This window comes from Lepisosteus platostomus, chromosome 7 (genome assembly GCF_059453375.1).
Source record: "Lepisosteus platostomus isolate fLepPlt1 chromosome 7, fLepPlt1.hap1, whole genome shotgun sequence".
Lineage (NCBI taxonomy): Eukaryota > Metazoa > Chordata > Actinopteri > Semionotiformes > Lepisosteidae > Lepisosteus > Lepisosteus platostomus.
This window is the reverse complement of record NC_142617.1, coordinates 33040288-33060288: the sequence shown is the minus strand read 5'-3', so window position 1 is coordinate 33060288 and position 20001 is coordinate 33040288. Positions and strand designations below refer to the sequence as shown.

Sequence of the window (20001 nt, the reverse complement as noted above, 5' to 3'; positions counted from 1 at the left end):
ATCAGTTCCTGATGTTGCCATCTTACCTATCTGAGGTAAGTTCAAGTAGGTAGCTATGTCAGCATGCGAAGGCTGCAAAGGAACAGGTAAAAGTTTATTCCATGCTGAAACGAAAAGAAAAGAGACACAACCTTTCGGGTGTGGAGCCTTCTTCAGGTGTCTGGTAAGTTCATACTGGTAGTTCATACTGGTAAGTTAATAGGCTTCTCTGAAAATTGGTCCTAGTGTGAGTGTGCGTGTTTGTATCTGTGTGACCTGCGATGGGCTGGCGTCCTGATAAACCAGTTGGAACGATGGATAGATATCTAAGTCTGCTTTAGCTGTTTTTTTGGAATTCGTTCTCAGTCTGGGAGGAGCCTGAGTAAAAGACAGCTGGCAAAACGTCTGCTGCTGTAGTGGTGGCTCATTTTCACCTCCGGCTCATTTTCCCAAAAGCAGTGTAACAAAAAAAAAAGACCAATTCACATCCCATCCTCTTGCAGTGTAAGGCTTTGAAATTAATTTCAGAGAGCAAGAGCCCTAGAGACAAATGGCTTGGAAGATCACCCTGTTAGCTGGCTGTTAGCTAGGCGCTGACTGTCACACCGAGCTCCGGGAAGAGACCCAGCAGGAGGCCTGGGATCAATACAGTGTAATCAGCAGCTGGATCTCTGGATGAGGCGGAATGACTGCGTGTGAGCGGCAGAATAATGTTCCCGCAGAGCGTGCTGACAGGGACAGGGGGAGAGCCCAGGGCCTGCAGTGTGGATAGCCGTTAACACCCGGATACCCGACACCCCGGATATCCGAGACACGGCGTGGGGGGGGGTGGAGGCGGGGATCGTTCGCCGAGTCCGACGGGGCCCCAGGCCAGTGAGGAGGAACATCACTCCCCAACAGTAGACAAAAGACGGGTTTGCAGATGAAGGGTTGGGGGTTCATGCCAGAGCAAACCAGAAAAAAAAACGATGCCAAGTCCCCTTGGGAAATGTGAATAAAATCTTTTTGCCTTTTTGTACTGTCAACAGTGCAGTCTATATCGAAGCTAAATCAGCCCCACAAAACAGTATTTAGAAACCAAATGAAGAAGAAAGGTAACAAACTAAAGAAGGCAATTTGACCCATCTATTTTATACAATCACCGTTTTCCTGCACCCCTTGGGGGATGAGCATCTGTGTCAGTCCCTGCGCAATAACCAAGTCCAGATTGCCACCTGCTTGCTGTGATGTGCTTTCTCAGATGCCCAGTACCGCTACAGGAAAGCTGCCTATTTTGATCCGGCGTGGCTCGCCTGCGAAGCACCTCGAGACGCTCGCTTCAGCTGGAGTATTGCGATCTGAGTGAACACAAAAGTACTGTTCGCTGGCACTGCGATGGAGGGATGGGAGAAAACTGAGCTGTCTCTCACTACAGAGATCATCAGGTCTGCGGGAGAGGGGTGTTTGAAAGCTGATCAAATAACGGTATAACCAGTCTAGCCTGAAAGTAGGACAGAGGGAAAACTCCCGATATGTTATCAAGCTTACCAGAAGCTTCAGAGGAAAACGAGGTGGTAGGAAGCACAGCTTTTCATAACCGGCATAGACTGAAGTCCTGTACAACTGCTGCCAAAGCAGGAAAGCTGTGCCAAGCTCCCTGCCTCTGGACTCGGGAGTGTGCAGGCCAGACTGGCATGGTCTTCTGGTCACCCGCAGCAGCGCTAATTGGAAGTTCGGGCACGGTACACCTGGTGCAAGCAAGGGTGCAATCGCAAGCTTGTGAGGAGCCCTGCGAAGTTCTATAAGGAAGCCAAGATGAGCACCCAGCAGATGGCACGCCCCCCCTGGGCAGTGCCAAGCCCTGGCACGCCGAAGTCAAGGACATCAGCAGAGTCAGCCTGCAGCGAGCAGAGTGGAATTCAATCCCAGCGTCCTGGGAAGATACCCAGCCAATGAGAAGCGGAGAGCCATTACAACGTAGAGGACCGTAGGTAACATCAGGCTAGCCCATTCCCACTGCACTTTTTTCCCCAGCCTGTTTTTCCAAGAACATGAGAAAATCTGAAGCCCCTAAACTGGTCAGCTCGTTCCCAGCTGCCGGAAGAACGCCACGCCCCAGTGGTCTGCAGCTCCAGTCCTCAGGAGGCTACGGGATCTTGCAGCAAACGCACACAGCAAAGCCTGAGTAATCTAAACCATCTCTAGCCGAGACACGCTGGCCCTGACAAATTGGCATCCTGTCACAGACCGGCGCACTGAGGCACAGGACAAATGAACAGGAGCCCCTCCAGGAAGAGCTGTTGTAATTACTGCTGCTCGGAGAGAGACTGGACCCATTTCATCACCACCGCAGTGCAGCCCCCAGCCGGGCCATTCTGCACCAGCAGCCCCACTGCACAGCAGATCAGGTGGAGGAGTGAGAAACTGCCTCACCAAATGAATCAAGGGAGACCAGAATAATTTAGCCAGCACACCTGGGTTTCAGGGTTGAGGCCTTTTGAACAATGCCAGAGGATCTTTATTGAGTCAGGACCTCAGTTTAACATCTCATCTGAAGGATTGCACCTCCTACACCACCCTTTTTATTTTCACTAACGATCAGGCATGGGCAGAGATTTGCTTTCCAGAAGCACTTGTCATACATCGTACCAGGAGTACCGTGAACACTGCAGATCTGCCTATGGAAATGGACAGTCATTCACTACACTTCATCACGTTCGATCTTCATACTCCATCACTTTCATGTCCAGATCCTTCTCTGGTCTCAGGTAACAACCAGTCATGTAGAAATCTCTCTCCCTTACTCCAATCCTCAAACATGTTTCCAGGTTAACAGTACATTAAATACACTTTATCATTCTTACTAAGGTTATCCTATTTTCCAGTCGAGTTGTGAGGAATATTGACTCTATCGGTTGCTGGGTCAAGGCAAGCTGGAAAAAAGGCCACATCTCCAATTTGAGTACACAAACTAATTTAATGAAATACCACAGGGGTCCTTAGAGGATCCTCTGAGATTTGAGAACAGCACTCGGAAAGGAAATTTTCTTCTGCACTTTGAGTCATAACATGCTGTGAAGGCACACAGATTCTAGTCCAAGCTTTTAATCCTTTCTCAGATTAAAAATAGACACTCGGGCAGGAGATGTACAGAGATCAGGAGCAGTACTTGGGGCACTTGGAGTGTGATGGCCCATGTTTGGCTGGACTGTGACAGCAGGTGTCCTCACTAAGGGAGCTGCCGACATTTTTTGAAGCAATTCCTATTCCATGCAAAAAAAATCTTCTTCCCAAACATTCTCTGTTGACCCCCCCCCCCCCCATATTTAATAAAACTTTATTCTTAGTTTCAGGCTTTCTTATGCAATGGAATAAAATCTTTAATGGAAGATCACAGCAGGGTGCAGGATAGAAGAGACCTTTTCACCCAAACACTGAATCCATCCATTACGGTAACGTCACGGTGTGTCTTTACAGCAAAAACGGTTTAAGATGTTTAAAAGTGCTCTTCTAGGGGAGACACATGGATCATCTGCACTTGCTATAGTAGTTTTTGACTAGGGTCACCTTGCCCCGTCAAATTAAAACGAGCACCCTCAGTCAATGTTGAATGAGGTGGTTAACTGCACTTCATGCTTTCCTGGGCATGGCATAAACATCAGCCTTCTACACAAGCATCTGCATCAGGCCCTGCTTACGCACAAAACCAAGAATGCAGAATTTGTGCCTGTTCCGCGTTTGTGCTTTTCAAAACTGATCACTGTGTTCTGGCCAGGCTTTTTCACTGTTCTTAGTGTTGGACACCAGCACCGTCAGCTGTGTGCCCGTGTGCTTCAGACTGTGGGAGCTAGAGTCAGCACCGCGATGAGTGACCTCCAAGGAAAACCAGGTTAATAGTGACAGTGATGATGGTAGGCCAGTAGGTGGCGCTCCGGGGATCAATTCCGTTCCAAAATAACAGCACCATCTTGACACCCTAAATTCTTCCTAAATTTTGGATCCTTTAACCCCTGATTTTAATCTACAGCTGAGACAAGCTTTTGAGAAACCACCTCTGCTCATTTAAGATGGAAAAGTAATGGAGTAAAAAACACATACAGAATGCCTGCATTACATACTAGTGGATGTGGAGAATAGTCCATCCATCACCAGAAAGCTGCCTTCCTTGGTGAGCATCATTGCAATCAGGAGCCTATACCAGAGTGGCAACCTAGTGTCAACACAGGGTGGCCATGCAAACTCCACAAAGAAGGTGCCCAAAGAGGGAATCAAACCCAGCGCAACCTGCCACTCCTAGAGAAATAAGGAGAAATAGAGGAAGAATTTAGACTTCAGTTAGACCACCAGCAAATGAAGACGCTCAGTCAATTAACATTAAACATTAAAAAAAAAAATATGACCACTTCAGAAACGGAAAACTGTGTTGATAGCCCACAGCAGAGCAAAGGGATAAGGGCAATTAGAGCTTTCATTCTGCCTTACTGCTCTGTCAGTCCCAATGCACAACGTTCACAGCAAGACTACCAGCGTCACACACAGCTCAAACTACTATTACTCAGCACTGCTGAAGCTTCTAGTACATAATCAGCTTTGCATTTCCCTGCACTATTCAGGAGATGCCTGGAATTAAGTATCTGATATAATTATATCTTACTTAGCACCTCCTAGGACAAGCAAGCGTTCAGTCATCTGAAAGGTACAACCGGCAAACAAATGGAGTTGAACAAATAACTGATTACAGAATGAATAGGGGAAGAGGCTGGTTTGAGATTCTTCAGTGCCATCGATACACCTGAAACTCTACGAAGTTACACAAGCCAAGCAGGCCTCAAAGACACGCCGTGGATCAAGCGTGATGACCGCTGGGCTGCAAGATCCGAGCAAGTGTGAGTTCGGGGCTGCTGAAGCGTGTTACTCCACTATTCTGTCCACCGCACTCCCTCACGGCCCTGCCTTGAACTGCCAACGCCACCCATTAGCATTCCTCTCGCTCTCCGAGGCTGGCCTAACCCGCCCAGCTGGAACGAGCAGGGCCCCAGGGCCCCAGACAAGCCGGACAGGTGCCAGGCGGACATGTCAAAACCGCGGCCCAGGCGTGCGGTGAGGAGGCACACCACGGCTCCCTTTGAGCCAGGTCCTCAAGTCAGTGGGACAGGGGGGAGGGCACCTGGAAACTTCCAGAAAGGGGAGGCTGTCACGTCAGCCACGGGTTCCGAGGGCAACAGCAGAAGTGCCAGCTGTCGGCGGCGCTGGAGGAGAGCGCGTTGACACATTTTCCACACCTGATACCTGGCTTTTAACACTGTTTCACAAAGCTGCATGGGACTTCACCGTGCTTTTCCCACAGTCGCAACGCATTCGGTTTGATACGAGGTCAAGGGGTGTTATTTCAGCAACAAGATGTTAAACAAGATCAGATAGAAGACGGATAGGTCTGAAACAATGAAGTAGACTTCATTAAAAAATGTTCAGTACAGGGTGGCATGGGGGTTCAGTGGTTAGCATTGCTGCCTTGCAGCACTTTGGCCCTGGGTTCAATTCCTAGGGTGCTGTCGGTGTGGAGTTCATATGTTCTCCTCAGGTTTGTGTGGGTTTCCTCCAGGTGCTCTGTTATTTTCCCCCACAGTCCAAAGACATACTGGTACGTTAACTGGCTTCTGGGCCTGGTGTGTGTGTGTCTGCAAAGGACTGGTGTCCATCAAGATCCCCCACAACCTTGAACTGGATGAAACGCTCAGGAAATGGATGGATTTCAGTACACATACCTTTACCACAGGGCGATGTCGAGGTCTGTATTGGGGAAAATTAGGGTGGCCTGTAATAGCTTTTTGCATTGGAAAATGAATCCCTTTAAGCTTTCATTTCATTTACATTTCTCCTTTGAACCTGTGTGTTATAAACAAAAAATATCTATCTATATCACCAGGTAGAGAAAGAAAAGTGAACTGAGCATCAATGCACTAAGTTTTACTTTGTCTATTTTGATTTGAATTCATCTTTGCAAAAAAAGTTATACTGTATAACTTAGCAGTTTACTTGTGAAAGTTACAACAAATGTAATTCAGCTGTTGTACTACAGTTCTTTATCACAGCACCACAGACCTTGAAACCACACTCTCACACACCTCTCAAACAGAGGACGTTTCCTCGGCCAGACAACAGCTATGGCTGACTGACAGGTGGTACAGATGGAGATCTCTTAATTGTGAGACCAGTTGACCATGCAAACAACACCAACCAAATGGGAATACACTGTAGTACAGCTCACCCAAAATTGCTTTCATTTTAGAGTAGCTACCAATTTGCCCTTCAGTATCAGTTACACTAATACCTAAAAAAAACAACCCTGAAACACAAACAGACCTCACAGGCAAGGCTACAGCTCTGCTCCTTTTGTTTCCAACCAAAGCCATCTGTCTCCGTAAAACGAAGGGCTACTACAATTGTTCTTGACGTCAATAAGAGAGCATCCCATTTCTTTAACAAGGGCTCCCTTTTCTCCTGTCACTCTGCGGAGCTGCCGTCGGCTTATTGATCTTGTTCTTCTGGCTGCACGAAGAGACAGCTCCTGAGATCGCAGCAGGGCCGGAACGTGCAGCTTCGTTATCTTTTCTAATCTGCCCTGGTAATGTGAACCAGTCTGGTCTGATTAATGAGGTCTGGGGCTAACGGGGGAGCGGACCCCTTAGTGAGCCCTGCAGCTTCTTGCAAGAACAGCATCCCCCTGTGCATACAGAAAAATAGAGCCAAACCTGCTAAAAAAAAATAGAGAAGCCTTGGCATGCATAGCATTTGTAGGCAAAACACCAAGCACAAAATGGAGGAGACGCAAACACAGCAGCACAGCAGTAGCTAGGCCTTGTGGATCATCCCGGGCCTGACAACAACACTGATGATCCTTGGGAATCATCAATGGCCTAAAGGTATTGTAACAGAATGGCACATTTTTTTAATGATGTCCAAAGGGCGGGCGGGGGGTGGGTGGGGGGGATGAGTCACATTAATACAGCTGGACTGTGGATTGTGGATTGTGGGTTAAAGGGAGTGGGTGGGTGAAATGTAAAATAGCAGTTTGTATCCCTCTCTGCTCTTTGTCTTATAAATAGCATCTACACACACATGTATAAAAATGACATTTTAGTAGCAAACTCCAGATGAATCAGCCAAGCTTGTGTGCTGGTGCAAAGGAGTATCATGTAATCTAGGGACTTCAAAAAGGTCTCCTTGAAAACAGGTATGCACAGGAAAGGGGAAGGGACGACCCCTGTCCAAGCACTAAGGACACTTAAACACATCCAGTAAAGGCCGATGGCGTCGTCAGCCCAGTTGGGAAACAAGCGATCGTTCATCCTTGCGCTTGGCCGGTGAAGTCAGAACCCCAGCAGATAGCTCCTGGGGCGGGGAAGAGGAACACGGAGGAGTCTCCCAGCCCTCGGCTCTTATTGGCGAGCTGGAGTATGCACGGCTGCCAGCTGGACTGCAGAGATGAGCTAACCAATGCCTAACTAATTAAGAAGCCTCTCCATTCCGCGGATATTTCAGCCGTGGGCATGGCCAAGAGCGGAACACGGGGTGTTCCAGGGCTCCGAGCACAGCGATCAGGGCCACCCACTGCAGCGAGACACCCGTCGAGGCTGGAGACCTGATACTGGGGCGATTAATGCCCTGGGCGAACAGCGCGCCCTACAGTACTGGTTTCGAATCTGGGGAGTATGCAGAGAACACCGAGAGGCTGTGCTGCACCAGGAGGCGTATGCATTATTGACCTGCTGGAGAATACACATCTCTAGACGGGCTAGATTCAGCCCTTCTATACCCTTATGAGGCTAAAAAAACACAAACGCTCCCTGCCCTCTTGCCAGCAGGCCAGTGGGAGGTCTGTGTTCTGGCCTGTGGGACTGAAGCCAGGACAGATTTAACTTCTTGTAGACCGGCGTCCCATTTTACTGCATCCCAGTTTCCCAGTCTGCTCATGTGGACGTATTTAAAGATTAATTCGCACAGCCTCATAAAGGGTTGCTGTTTTTGAGCTTGTGTCATGCCATACGCGACCTTAACGGTCTTGTGCTTTGTGCGGGGCCTGACTGATCCAGGATTGTAGCTGCTTCAGGCACATCTTTATTGTCCAGAAACTGGATTTCTTTACTCAATAGAAATAACCTCGTCAGTACAAGAGGCAGGAGGGTTAAGTTAATTTCAACATTAGCAACAGTGGTCATTCCATAGACTAGGATCCTGTTACATTTAGAATTTAAGTATCATGTAAACAAACTCCTATTTTTCAATGATATGCCCTAAAATGGCAAATAAAACTCAGTTTATACAGAGAATTACTCCAGGACTGATCAGGAGTTTCAGTGTCTATACAGCTTCACAGGAAAGGGCTCCCACGATGCTAAAACAAACGGGAACATAAGTAAGATTCTCGTACACCTTTCATTAATGATCTTAGTTAACTAATTGTTAAATTGAATTAAATAACAATTTATCCAACTGCTTCGTAAAGGTTTGCTTCAGGGAAGCCACTCCAGCAATGTAGCTGGGCAATCTGCTCCAGACTCCCGCCACCTTTTGTGTAAAGCAGTGCGTCCTGCTTTTGACATCACTCAAAGCACTTCCTCCCATTCCTGTCGAACTCTAACAAACATGTAAAGCCTAGAAGCAATATTCCATGCCTATAACCAAAGAGACTGAGCTCCATCTATTAGCTAAGACATCTCTTTGAGGCCAGGAATTAACCTTGTCACTCTTCTTTTAATGGACTTCAGAGCCCTTCAGGCTTTTGGTAAAGTGGTGTGCAGAAATGAATGCAATTCTCCAAAGCAGATGGATTTAAGTGGACTGTGCAATTTCATAAGGACTTCAGTTTTAATTCTACCCCTTCAGCTACAGGTCATAGCAATTAGTTTGCCTTTGTTCCTGCTTCCCCGCTCTGTGTTTGGGAAAACAGCGGATTACCCAGACCTGGAGGAGCTGCTCCTGCCGTGAGGGGAGAGGATGGCGAAAGCATGCAGTACCTGCTCAATCTTTCACTGTGCCCCCCCCTGCAGAAGCGTTATGTGAACAGAGCAGTGATATGTGGGCCACAAGGGAAAACTTCAGAACAAACCATCTTAATTTCCCTAAGGCTCCAAACCTGAAGGACAGTATATCTAGTTATCGTCCTCTGAGCCGAAAAACTGCTGTACACTGGAAAGAGAGCTTTGAACAATGCACATGGAGCGCTGCTTGCTGGGATGTGCTTTCTGGAATTATTTTTAACAATGCACATGGAGCATTGCTTTCTGGGATGTGCTTTCTGGAAGGATTAGCTATAGGATTGGGCTATGGGCTTGCCTGGGACACAAACACATCTCTTCAACAATTCAGCTGCTGGCTGACACTTGAGACTGACACTGCCTCTCCGAAGAGTCCCACGCCCGCTTTCCTGGTCTGCAGGCCCAAGCAGACCGCCGTGAGATCGCCTTCGAGGACGGAATTAGCCATGTCCTGCGCGCAGCTGTGCGTTAAAACAACCGTTCTTCAAATCTAACACAACCTGCCCTCCGCATGGATGTCTGCGTCTTGACCTGTGGGACCCGCGAGGACTAACTGTCTCATCCTGCTGTGTCCATGGAGTGTGCGGACTTGTGTCATGTCACACACACAGACACACTCTCTCTCTTAACCGACAGGTCTGCTCATTTTAGCATGGCAAATCCCAGCTGGCGAGGAGGGATGGACAAGGTAGAGTAATGTTCCTGCTCAGGGTGCTCCAATTACTTTTGAACTCTGGAGATGCAAGCTTTGGGAAAGTAATTGTCAGCCTCCATCATCCCAGATCTCCAGATCAGGATTCACGAACGTAAGAAAGTCCTTCACTGAGAGGAGCTTGATTTTATGGGGGGGAACTTTTTCCACACTTCCACAACCCTTTGCATAAAGCAATACACTTTCCGTCACATAGGAGAAAATGTAAATACACCATACCCAGGTTGCAATTATCATTGGCTACAGACATTTACTGGATTAGTGGAGAGGACACAGAAAAATGTGGAAAAACAAGGCAGGGGCGTACATTATGCATTAGGTTTCCCCCCCCCCCCCAGTTCCAGTCCCTAACAGGCCTTCAAAAGACACAAAGCGGTTGTGCTGGCCAAATCACCATCTCTGGCTCAGAAGACAAAATATGTGGTGCAGCACAACACCAAGCACAAAAGAGAGCAGGCACAAACATGGCAGCACTGGAATGGATGCAGACTCCCGGGCACACTGCAGCAAGTATGCGCGGCGCTCCATGAGTCGTGCCCAGTTTTGCTGCGATCGCCCCCCCCCGAGCCGACGAGATCAGCTACCACAGTGCCCGGTGACAGAGCGCGCTGCCCGCCTCTCCTCCAGTGATTTATAGGAGCTCTGCTCCCCGCAGCCTCTCGCGGTCAGCTCGCCCCCCCCCCCGCCGCTCACATCAATCCTCATTACCGAGAGCGTGGCACAGCACAGCCCTGATGATTTAGCAGAAAACCTAAACACAATGAGCACACCGGGGGCCGCAAGCCACAGAGGCAGAGAGCAGCTCCTGCCAGCAAGCTGATCAAAATGGCTCTCAACTCCAACGACAAGGCAGAGGAGCACCGGCTCACACCGGCCGCGGTCAGAGGCCAAGGAGACGGGCCCTCTTCAGCCCTGGATTGCTCCTCTATTGGAATTAGCTCGCGGAAGAGGACCTGTTGTTGGTTTTCGGCCATCTCTTTCTGCAGTGACAGCCTTCTGTTAGAGGCTTAGCACTGTTTACCGATCGGCGCCGGCTGGGGAAGGCCCATTCGGCTGGCTCTCCGCTTCAAATGAGGGACAGGCTGGGTGGGGGGGGGAAGACAGCTGGTTTTGGAATATGCTCAGCTCACCAACACCTAGACATCACCAGCTACCCTACCAGTTGGTTTCCTGGTGCTATGAAACACACACAGCTAGTGCAAGCGTTTCCATCTGTGTGCATGTAAGCACCTCCAGCTGAGCAGCGGGCGGCTGATGAACACGCTAACATCCATCTATCTAGAGATCAGAGCACCTGGCTCTATTGATTGCCGGATTCTGAGGGATTGGAACCCATTGTGTGAATCAAGGTTATTCACTCGTTCGTCAAGAGCCACACATTCTGAGTGTTGCCTCTTCTCCGCTACGGGCTAGGAGGCTGATCCCCTGAGCATCAGAGCCCCCAAGTGAAAGTGACCCCAATGGGTGGAGGTCACGCCCTCTTTTGCGGAGAGCGACGTTTTCTCGGCTGCCCGTTGGCAGAATCCTTGGAAACACGTGGAAATGATCCTACCAGGAGCTGCAATGAGGAGGCCTGAGTTCCAGCCTCTAGCTCTTATCCTGACAGACCTTAAGCACGTTTTGGAAGAACAGCACCAGCGCGAGACAAGCGGGCCTTGGAGAGATAACTATTGGTCGGTGACCTTTAAAACAGAGTGTCGGCTTTATTGCCTAGAGATTGGAGAGGTCCTCACAGAACGCGCGTCTCTCAGTCTGCTATGCGGTAAGGCAGTGGGGGGGGAAAGGGCATCGCTTTGTGGGATCTCTTACTCAGGACAGCTTTGCGGTCTCCCGTCTCATCTGACCAGAAAACAGGCTGAGAGCTACTGCGTAGTGTGAGAATTTAGCTCCAGCTTCGCAGCAGCTGCCTCAAGAACACACTAACATCCGTCTGCTGACACATCTGACTGTCTGTCTCTACTGCTCACTGGATTCCTAGCCTAGTATTCTTTTCTAAAGCAGATTCTCCAATCTTTGAGGGGGAAAAAACACCCCAAAAGCAACACTCAAACTACTGCTTTCAAGGACAGTATTTGCAGCGGGCATTTAGAAAAAAACCAAAACAACTAGTAATGGCACCCAATTTTAAAACTGTCACTTCTCCAAAAGTTGTCCGCTGCTGTACCTGGTGTTTAGGCCTTCTTCAGAACCGACTGGGACAGAAAGCTGGATGACAAGGGAAAACCAAATGGAAATGCTGAGAACAGTCTTTACACTAAAGGTTGTGGGGGTCTGGAACCGATTTAAAATCAATTATGGATTATAGCTGTGCGGTCTCCCGTCTCATCTGACCATAAAACAGGCTGAGAGCTACTGCGTAGTGTGAGAATTTAGCTCCAGCCTGGCAGCAGGTGCCTCAAGAACACACTAACATCCGTCTGCAGACACATCTGACTGTCTGTCTCTACTGCTCGCTGGATTCTTAAGGATGGGAGCCCAGAATGTGGATCAAACTTATTCACCTCTTCATGAAGTGCAACACATACAGAGCGTTCCTCTCTTCCTCACATCACATTGACCAAACCAAGCCCACGCCCACTTCCTCGTAGAACAGGGACGCTAGGATGGCAGTTAACGGCGTCGTCTGCCAAATGGAATGCAGAGGCCAGTCCGCGAACTGACTTCGGGAGCAAGATGGAAGAAAACAGCCCGTAGAATGGACCTGGGGACCCCTGGGTCCAACAGTGGACTGCCCCAGGCTGAGGAGGACGAGATGTCCAGGTGCAGTGGACCGGCACCCTCTGTCTCTGTCTGCCTCTAGTTCCTCTAGCTCTATAGACCTTGGCGCTGACAGAAACACATGCAGTGTTCTTAATTTCCCAGAAATCTGACCCACAACCTGCTAGAAGGTGCACAGATCTACAAGCACTCTTTGGTACCCTTCATATATTGGTCATTTTGCTGGAGGTGGAAAACACATATATATATATAATAACCTGAGAATATACATCATTGTGCAATGTAGTACAACAAAGTATTTATTATACTTATTTAATTCATGAAGAGATCAATCCACAAATAACCTTGTTTTAGGTACAGAGCACCACCTAGACATCTGCAACTGTTTATCTTAAATTAACACAAAAAAAACCTACAACAGCTGTATTTTGGGAAGGAGATTGATGACATCATGTTCAGCTAAGCACTGTTATTACAAGAGCAGCAGGAACCATGTTTAGCTCTCAGTCAAGAGATAATTCTGGTTTTGGTACGACGAGGATAAGAGGCCCAGCCCGAAAGAGATAATTGCAATGATGTCTGTAATCTGCCTAATCTGCTCCCCAAAATAAACAGAGAGTCCTTTTTTAAAAAGCATTACAGTACTTAGAATCGATGTTTCAACAGGTCTATGGCAAGTAAAGATGGCTTAGAAGAACAAGCTGTCCTGGGCGGAAGTGATGTCACAGGAGGTAATGTCACTTCCTGCTGCCTCCCTGGAAAAAAAACCCTCACCCTCCTTTCAAACTTTGCAATGTTGCACCAACTTTATGGCCTCGTTTGGAAACGGCAGCGGAGAAGACAGACAGAAAGAGAGCTGGAGCTGAACCAAGCGTCTGCACGCGAAGGAGCGAGGCGGATAACGGAAGAGGAGGTGAAACAGGTTTGTGGAAAGAGGAGGGTGACACAGGTGGTCAAGCGTCGGGCACTCACCATGAAGCGCAGGTCGTCGAAGCCGTTCAGCAGCAGCTTGCTCTCGTACTGCGGCAGCCCCAAGTGCTCCAGCCAGTCGCCCACGGGCTGGTCCAGGGCCCGCGAGCCCCCGGCGCCGCCGCCGCCGCTGCCCCCGCCGCCTACGGAGAGAGGGAAACGCTTCAGCAGGGAGAAGCCGTTGAGGCGGTAGCAGCGGCACTCCGAGGACGAGACGTGGCATTGCCACATCATTCTCGGCCAGCTCAGCCGAGCGCAGAAACACCAGGAGGGCAGCGGAGACAGCGTCCAGGCCTGGGGTGGGGGCTCCCACAGCGAGGCGGGGGCCCAGACACTTCACACGAGGGATGGGCTTCTCCGATGGAAGAAGGGATGGGGGTGGGGGTGGGGTCGGGGGGATGTCTCAGCACACCCCCACAGGCTAGCAACAGCGAGTGAAGAGGGAGACCACCTGAGTCCTGGATCCGTTTCCCTGGTGGGTCGGTAACTCTGCTGGAACAAACCAAACTACCATCTTTTATGGACCTTACTATTCAAGCAGGAGCAGGCCAGATTTAGAATCCACCATCTTCGTTAACAATTAATGATCAGAGGAATCTACTTCCAGCAACTTTTTTAAGTTTTCACGTCAGCTCTGGTGCACAAACGCAGCTCTTGTTACTGGAGCTGTAGGCGTCTTTCCCCTTCACACAGATCAGCGCGGTTTCCGAAGTCCCTTCTCAAGTGTTTGATTTTTTGTCCTCGAGAGGAGGATTTGCGACGATCCAGGCTCGAATGCAGGTGGGGAAGGGGCGGTTTTTAGATTCTACCTGTGGAGTGATTCAGGTAAGGCTGTTGGGTGGGCTTTCGGCGGCGGCTGAGAGTCGCTGGGAACCGGAGCAAGCTAATTAAGATAACGACGCCGCTCCTCCCCTGCCTCTCTCACTCCGCTGAGTAGCTGCTCAAGCCGAAAGCGGAGGGTGCCTCCTCACCAAAGTGCCGGCCGGATTCTGCTGGACTAAAGCAAGCGCAGAAGGAGCACGTTCCTCAGAATACTAATGACAACAGCGATAACAAGGAGAATAGCGCAGGTCGGAACAACAAAGAGGCTCCGCACTTCACCTCGCCTTCTGCTAACCACTGAAAGGGTACGGCCGTGCTGAACCCCCCCAAAAACGAAAACAAGAACCACACACTTAAAAGCTTCTGAGCGCCTTGAGGGAAGGGGGTGTCAGAAATCATCAGGTGACTGAACAGGTTTGTTTCTCACATCTAGCGATGAAATCTTTTAGCATTCAGATCCTCGACTGGGTCTCTGGTGATCTTTACCACTAGTCTTCCTCTCTCGGGATGAAAAGAAAAGATACACCTCAGGAATCCAAACACGTGTTTCGGGCAAAACCCAGCATTTTCTCCAGGACTCCTGCTTCCGTTCGCTCTAGAATAACAGGTACCGAACTGTTAGCGCTGCGTCGCACAGTCCGTTTGACTTGGTTACAGATGGATCCCAAGCGCAGATGCTTTAAAAGCCGAGAGGAAGCCCACACATCCCCACCCGGCTACATCCCGACTCCGATTGACATTTTGTTTCTTCCTATGAAGTGTTAAATATTTCCAAACCAGCAATCCAGCAGCTGTGATCAATAAGATCGAGTTATCTGGAACTCCTGCCGCTTGTGGGTCGCCCCCCCAAAAAATGAAAACCTTATCAGCTGAGACAAATGTGACAAAATGACAGATCTGGAGGCTTGGAAATGATCTGGCTTTTTCTGTTGCTTGGCTTTGGTTAGCTCCGCAGCACACTTCACTGTCCTTGGTGATCTCCTGCCGGCTCTCAGCAGTCCGTCACCGGTCGGTCTTCCCAGCAAAGCCAGAGCCGTGCAGCAGCAATCCGTCGGCTCGTTCTGGCTGGGCAGTTGAGGCACAGGGCTCCCCTAGTGCGCCGACAAGCCTCCTCGGTCACGTATTGTGGCCCCGTCCTTTGTGCTGTTCCATTGACACCCCCCCCCCGCCCCCCGAGACCCAGCCAGCGCGGCCGGACCTGACCGCTCTCCTCTCCCTCTGCCCCCGCCGGAACCCTGCTCTTCAGGAGCCCCTCTCCCGCAACGCCAGCGGCTCGGCGTGTTCCCCTCTCAGGGATTCACTGCGTCTCCCCCGGTGCAGGTGGTCTGAGCGAGTTGGCTTTTTTTTTCTTGGTGCAAGGCAGACGCGACCCCAGAGGCACTCTTGTCCGAACTGGGCGATAGTTCTGATCTTTGGCTCTGCGTCCTCACTTTCTCCCTCACTCTCTCTCTGTCAGACGCTGCAGGGTTGCTCCTCATTGTCTGAAGGAGAGAGCTGCTATTCTGTGCTCCAGACCTCAGGTCCCTCCCCCTCTCCTCACTCCCCCTTACTCAATCGAGCTCTCTCTCTCTCCCGCTCCCTCTCCCCGGCACTGATTAGAATACAGCCGTGAGTGAAGAAAGGACACCACACACCGAGAGAGGCTTAGAGAGGCAACCAAGACAGCGTGTAATGTCAATAAGCAAGATGATGGACGGCTCCTGCTCAAGAAGGGAGGTATATGTGACTATTCGGTTCGGGACGTTGACTTTGTACCACAGTGGAGGAGCGTGGAAGATGTCCTTGGTAAGTGTGGGTCATGCAGAGTTTCTCTCCTGCCTTGTAAAAGAAAAAAAAAAGTCCATTGCATTCCGTACCACACAAGCTGAACTGTGCTCCAAGGTTCTCTTCCAGTGCAGGAGTGCATGAGCAAACTCATTCCACATACACACGACTGCAAAAGCGGTACAGGAGTAGCTATCTCGCTACTCCAGACTCGAAGCACAGAGGCGATTAGCTTCCTAGCCTAGTATTCTTTTGTAAAGCAGATTCTCCAATCTTTGAGGGGGAAAAAACACCCCAAAAGCAACACTTAATCTACCGCTTTCAAGGACAGTATTTGCAGCGGGCATTTAGAAGAAAAACCAAAACAACTAGTAATGGCACCCAATTTTAAAACTGTCACTTCTCCAAAAGTTGTCCGCTGCTGTACCTGGCGTTTAGGCCTTCTTCAGAACCGACAGGGACAGCAAGCTGGATGACAAGGGAAAACCAAGTGGAAATGCTGAGAACAGTCTTTACACTAAAGGTTATGGGGGTCTGGAACTGATTTAAAATCAATTCTGGAAAAGGAAAACGGGAGGCACTGGGAGGTTTGGGGCGTCGTGTGCTCACCAGAGACAGCGTGCCGTCTCACAACATTAATGGCTGCCACAGCCCGTCTTCTACACATTCTCTAACGAGGAGTGTGTAATTACTCTCCACTCTAAGGGGCCCCCGCCCCACTTCCCTCATGGCCCGACTGCCTAATGAAAACGATTAAGGCAGAAATAAGAATAGTGTGTGTTGGTGGGGGGGGGTCGATGAAGATGAGTGTGTCATTTTAACAAAACCCACCGGTGTTTCATTTTACGCTGGCAAGAAAAAAACCCACAAAAGCATCTCTCCTGCGCCATCAGTTTTCCAAGCCTGAAACTGCAGCTGTCACAGTCTATTCTTTGTCTTTATAATGACGATAACAGCGGCAATCAGAATAAATCTAACAATCACCCAACCGGCTGCTACAACGCCCTTTTTAAAACGCCCTTGGCAAGACGTCACTGCTGAGCACTCTCGGGCTGGAGGCCGCGTGCAGCGAGGACGCACCCCGTTCTGAACGTTAAAGTCACCCTGGTGAGCGGTTCGGACCCGGGCCGCGCCCGGCGGGGGTGTGTGTTGGCGCCAGAAGAGGAGCTCACGGCCGCTTGACGCTCTGGCTTTGCGGGAGTCGACAGAAATACACAAGCCCTCCAATTATAGCCTTGCAACTGGGGCACCCGTCCCACAGAGGGGTTCGGCTCCTAATTACGGAGCTGGAGAGGAAATGAAACTCAGAAAGTTGGGTCACTTTGTCAGCCCTTAAAACTGGGTCAAGGAGTCCAGCCATCTTTCCAAAAAACAGCGAGAACAGACACCATCTGAGGTTGCTGAACTTTTGCTCCAAGGTAAATTGCACTAATTATATTCTGGAAGTTAATCCGAAAGTACGGCACTGAGGATATAAATTAAATTCCAAACACTGAGGCACATTTATTTCTCATGCAGATAACTGTAATCCACAAGTGCCGACTGTTCTCCAGAAAAAAAACATTGTTTAACTTCACCCTTTGCATCCCAGCAAATCTGACTTGATACAATTATTTGCAATTCCCCTCATTGACATGTAGCGCATGAGCCACAACTGAAATGAGCTGCGAACTACAAACAGAGGCAACACTCCACAACTGCAGGATCCAATTAATCAAAATCTGTCCTGATGCATTTTTTTTTTACCTGCCTAGCATTAGGATGATGTTAGTTATCAGCTCGTCTTCAGCCTGTAGGGCCTGAGCAGGATGCAGGATCGTTCACTGCATATCGAGTTAAAGCACAGGCTGAAGGTCACTGCCTGAACAGCCTCTTCCCCTCCCCCTTTTAACAACCTCCTTAACCAAATGATTACAATTCTGCATCTCCAGCCTCTTAGGATTCTGTTCTTGCCCCTACAACTATCTCCCTGCTACTCAGCCCACATAGCTGAGCAGTTAACAACAGCGGGATATTTTTTCGGATTATCTTCAAATTGCTTGTCCTGCTTGAGTCCCATATTTCCACGTGTTATCACTACAGCACACTCCCTCACCCGTGGGCTTCAGAAATCTGTGCAACACTAAAGAGCTTCCTCCTTGCCGCTTCCTGTTCCATCTTTCTGGGATAGCTGCTCTGTATGGTCAAGCTTAACACAAACACTTAGAAGAAGCACTACAAAAAAATAAGATAATCGACTCATCTAGGAGCACAGCTGACACCTTGCACTGAAAGCCCTAGCTAGGGTTTTGTTCAAGCAGAGCTATTAAGTCCTTTCTTATAGATAAACCTTAGCAGAAATTTTAAAAAGAGCAAGCAAGTCAATTACGAGTGCAACTGTGTAGCTGTGAGCTCAACTGGAAATAAAATGGACCTCAAGCCCATTGATGTGGGAACTCTGCTGTAAGAAATACCAGATAACTGTGTCTTCTGGGATCAGCTTCTCAGTCTGTCTGGTCATCTGCTGTTTGGTACAAGAACCGATAAACGGAGAGCAAAGAAGCAGGAGGTCATTCATATTCATTTTGTAGCCGCCAGTATTTTTTTTTTTTAACTTGGGCGGATCAACTCGGCTGTCCGTTAAGGACCCCTGTGCCAGCCTGGGCAGACTGAGGTGGCGACACACACACCCACTGTCAACGTGCAGCCCGAAGGGGGCATGGTGGGTTCAGGCCAGGCTGCAGACACTGGAGCTCACCCAGCTCCGGCTCCCTGTACGTCCCCGACTGGGACACCCCCCCGTGGGCTAACGTCAAACGAGAGAGCTACACGTGAGACGTCGCCATCTTGAAAAAAGGCACAACAGCACTTGCACTTTCTGAGGTGATTAAAGAAATGCGGTATGGGGAAGAGGCTCCTCGTGAACTTTTACCACAGCACTAAAGAAAGTGTCCTCCCTAGTGGTGCCACTGTGTGGTTCAGCAATACTGCCACGCATGACAGAGACGCACTAAAAAGGGTTGTGGCAACGGCACAGAGGATTATCGGATATAATTTACCATCAAATCGATGAGATTCACACCATCCGCTGTCACAATCAACCCAATCCATCATCCAGGATCCCAACCATCCCGGCCACAAACTGTTCTCCCCCCTGCGCTCGGGCAAGCGGTACCGCACTGTTAAAGCAAAGACCACTAGACTCAAGAACAGCTTCTACGCTACTGCAGCGCGCATCCTCAACAGCTAACTGCAATGCCTCACTCAACACACATCTGCACTGCACACTTTTTGCATGGTCTTCCATGGGTTTTTTCCCCTCACTACTACATATTTCTTGTTCCTGTTGTTATTATTTATTTGGTTTGCAATGTACTGTCTACATTGTGCAGTGTTGCCTGTTGTACCGTGTATGTCCCAAGAGATCATCCCGTTGTACGTGTACATATGGCAATAAACTCCTCTCTAATCTCACGGCAAGAGACTGCAGCAGCAACAGCGAGACTACAGGGGCTCCACCTACACTGCAAGTGATTTTAGTGGATGAGCCATCTTGCTTTTCCTATTTCTGGGGGGGGAGCGTAGAGATTCACAGGACAGGTCCTGGCTGACTCTGGCTGAAGTAACAGAAGTAAAGGAAAAGTGATCTAGCACATGGATACACGGAGGTGGTGGCCCAAGGTTCCATGTGTTGGCCTAACAGCATGGGTCTGACTTAATCCGCCCATGTAGTGACCCCTACAACTGAGGAAAGAGGTCAGCAGGGAGATCTGGGCCGTGAGTCACAGGAAGGAGAGACGCAGACGAACCTGTGTCCCTCGGTAAACAACATCCTCCTCACATCAGTTTCCAGAAACATCTGTCCGCCTGGCGAGTTTAATCCAATAACGGGCGTCTGGCTGGGGTCAGCAGTTCAACACGCACAAGAGCTGGTGCTTCACAGCAACCAAACTTTCAAACTAAAAAAACAAATTGGCTGGAGGGTCCGGTAACTCGTTTAAAAATAATTTAATATTGGACAGGGACATGCGGGTCAAGCAA

General features: G+C 49.4%; 1 protein-coding gene across 14 annotated transcripts in view; it reads right to left on the bottom strand.

Moving 5' to 3' along the window:
* LOC148658551 (ankyrin repeat and SAM domain-containing protein 1A-like) overlaps window positions 1-20001 on the bottom strand; it is a 133045-nt gene that overhangs the window by 22068 nt on the left and 90976 nt on the right. For all 14 annotated transcript variants that reach the window (XR_015940099.1, XM_088639885.1, XM_088639891.1 and 11 more), the window contains one exon: window positions 13399-13538. Coding sequence is in view for 13 of the 14 variants with exons in the window: in XM_088639885.1 (XP_088496011.1) it covers window positions 13399-13538 (140 nt within the window). In the remaining variant the exon portion in view is untranslated. The remainder of the gene's footprint in view (window positions 1-13398; window positions 13539-20001) is intronic.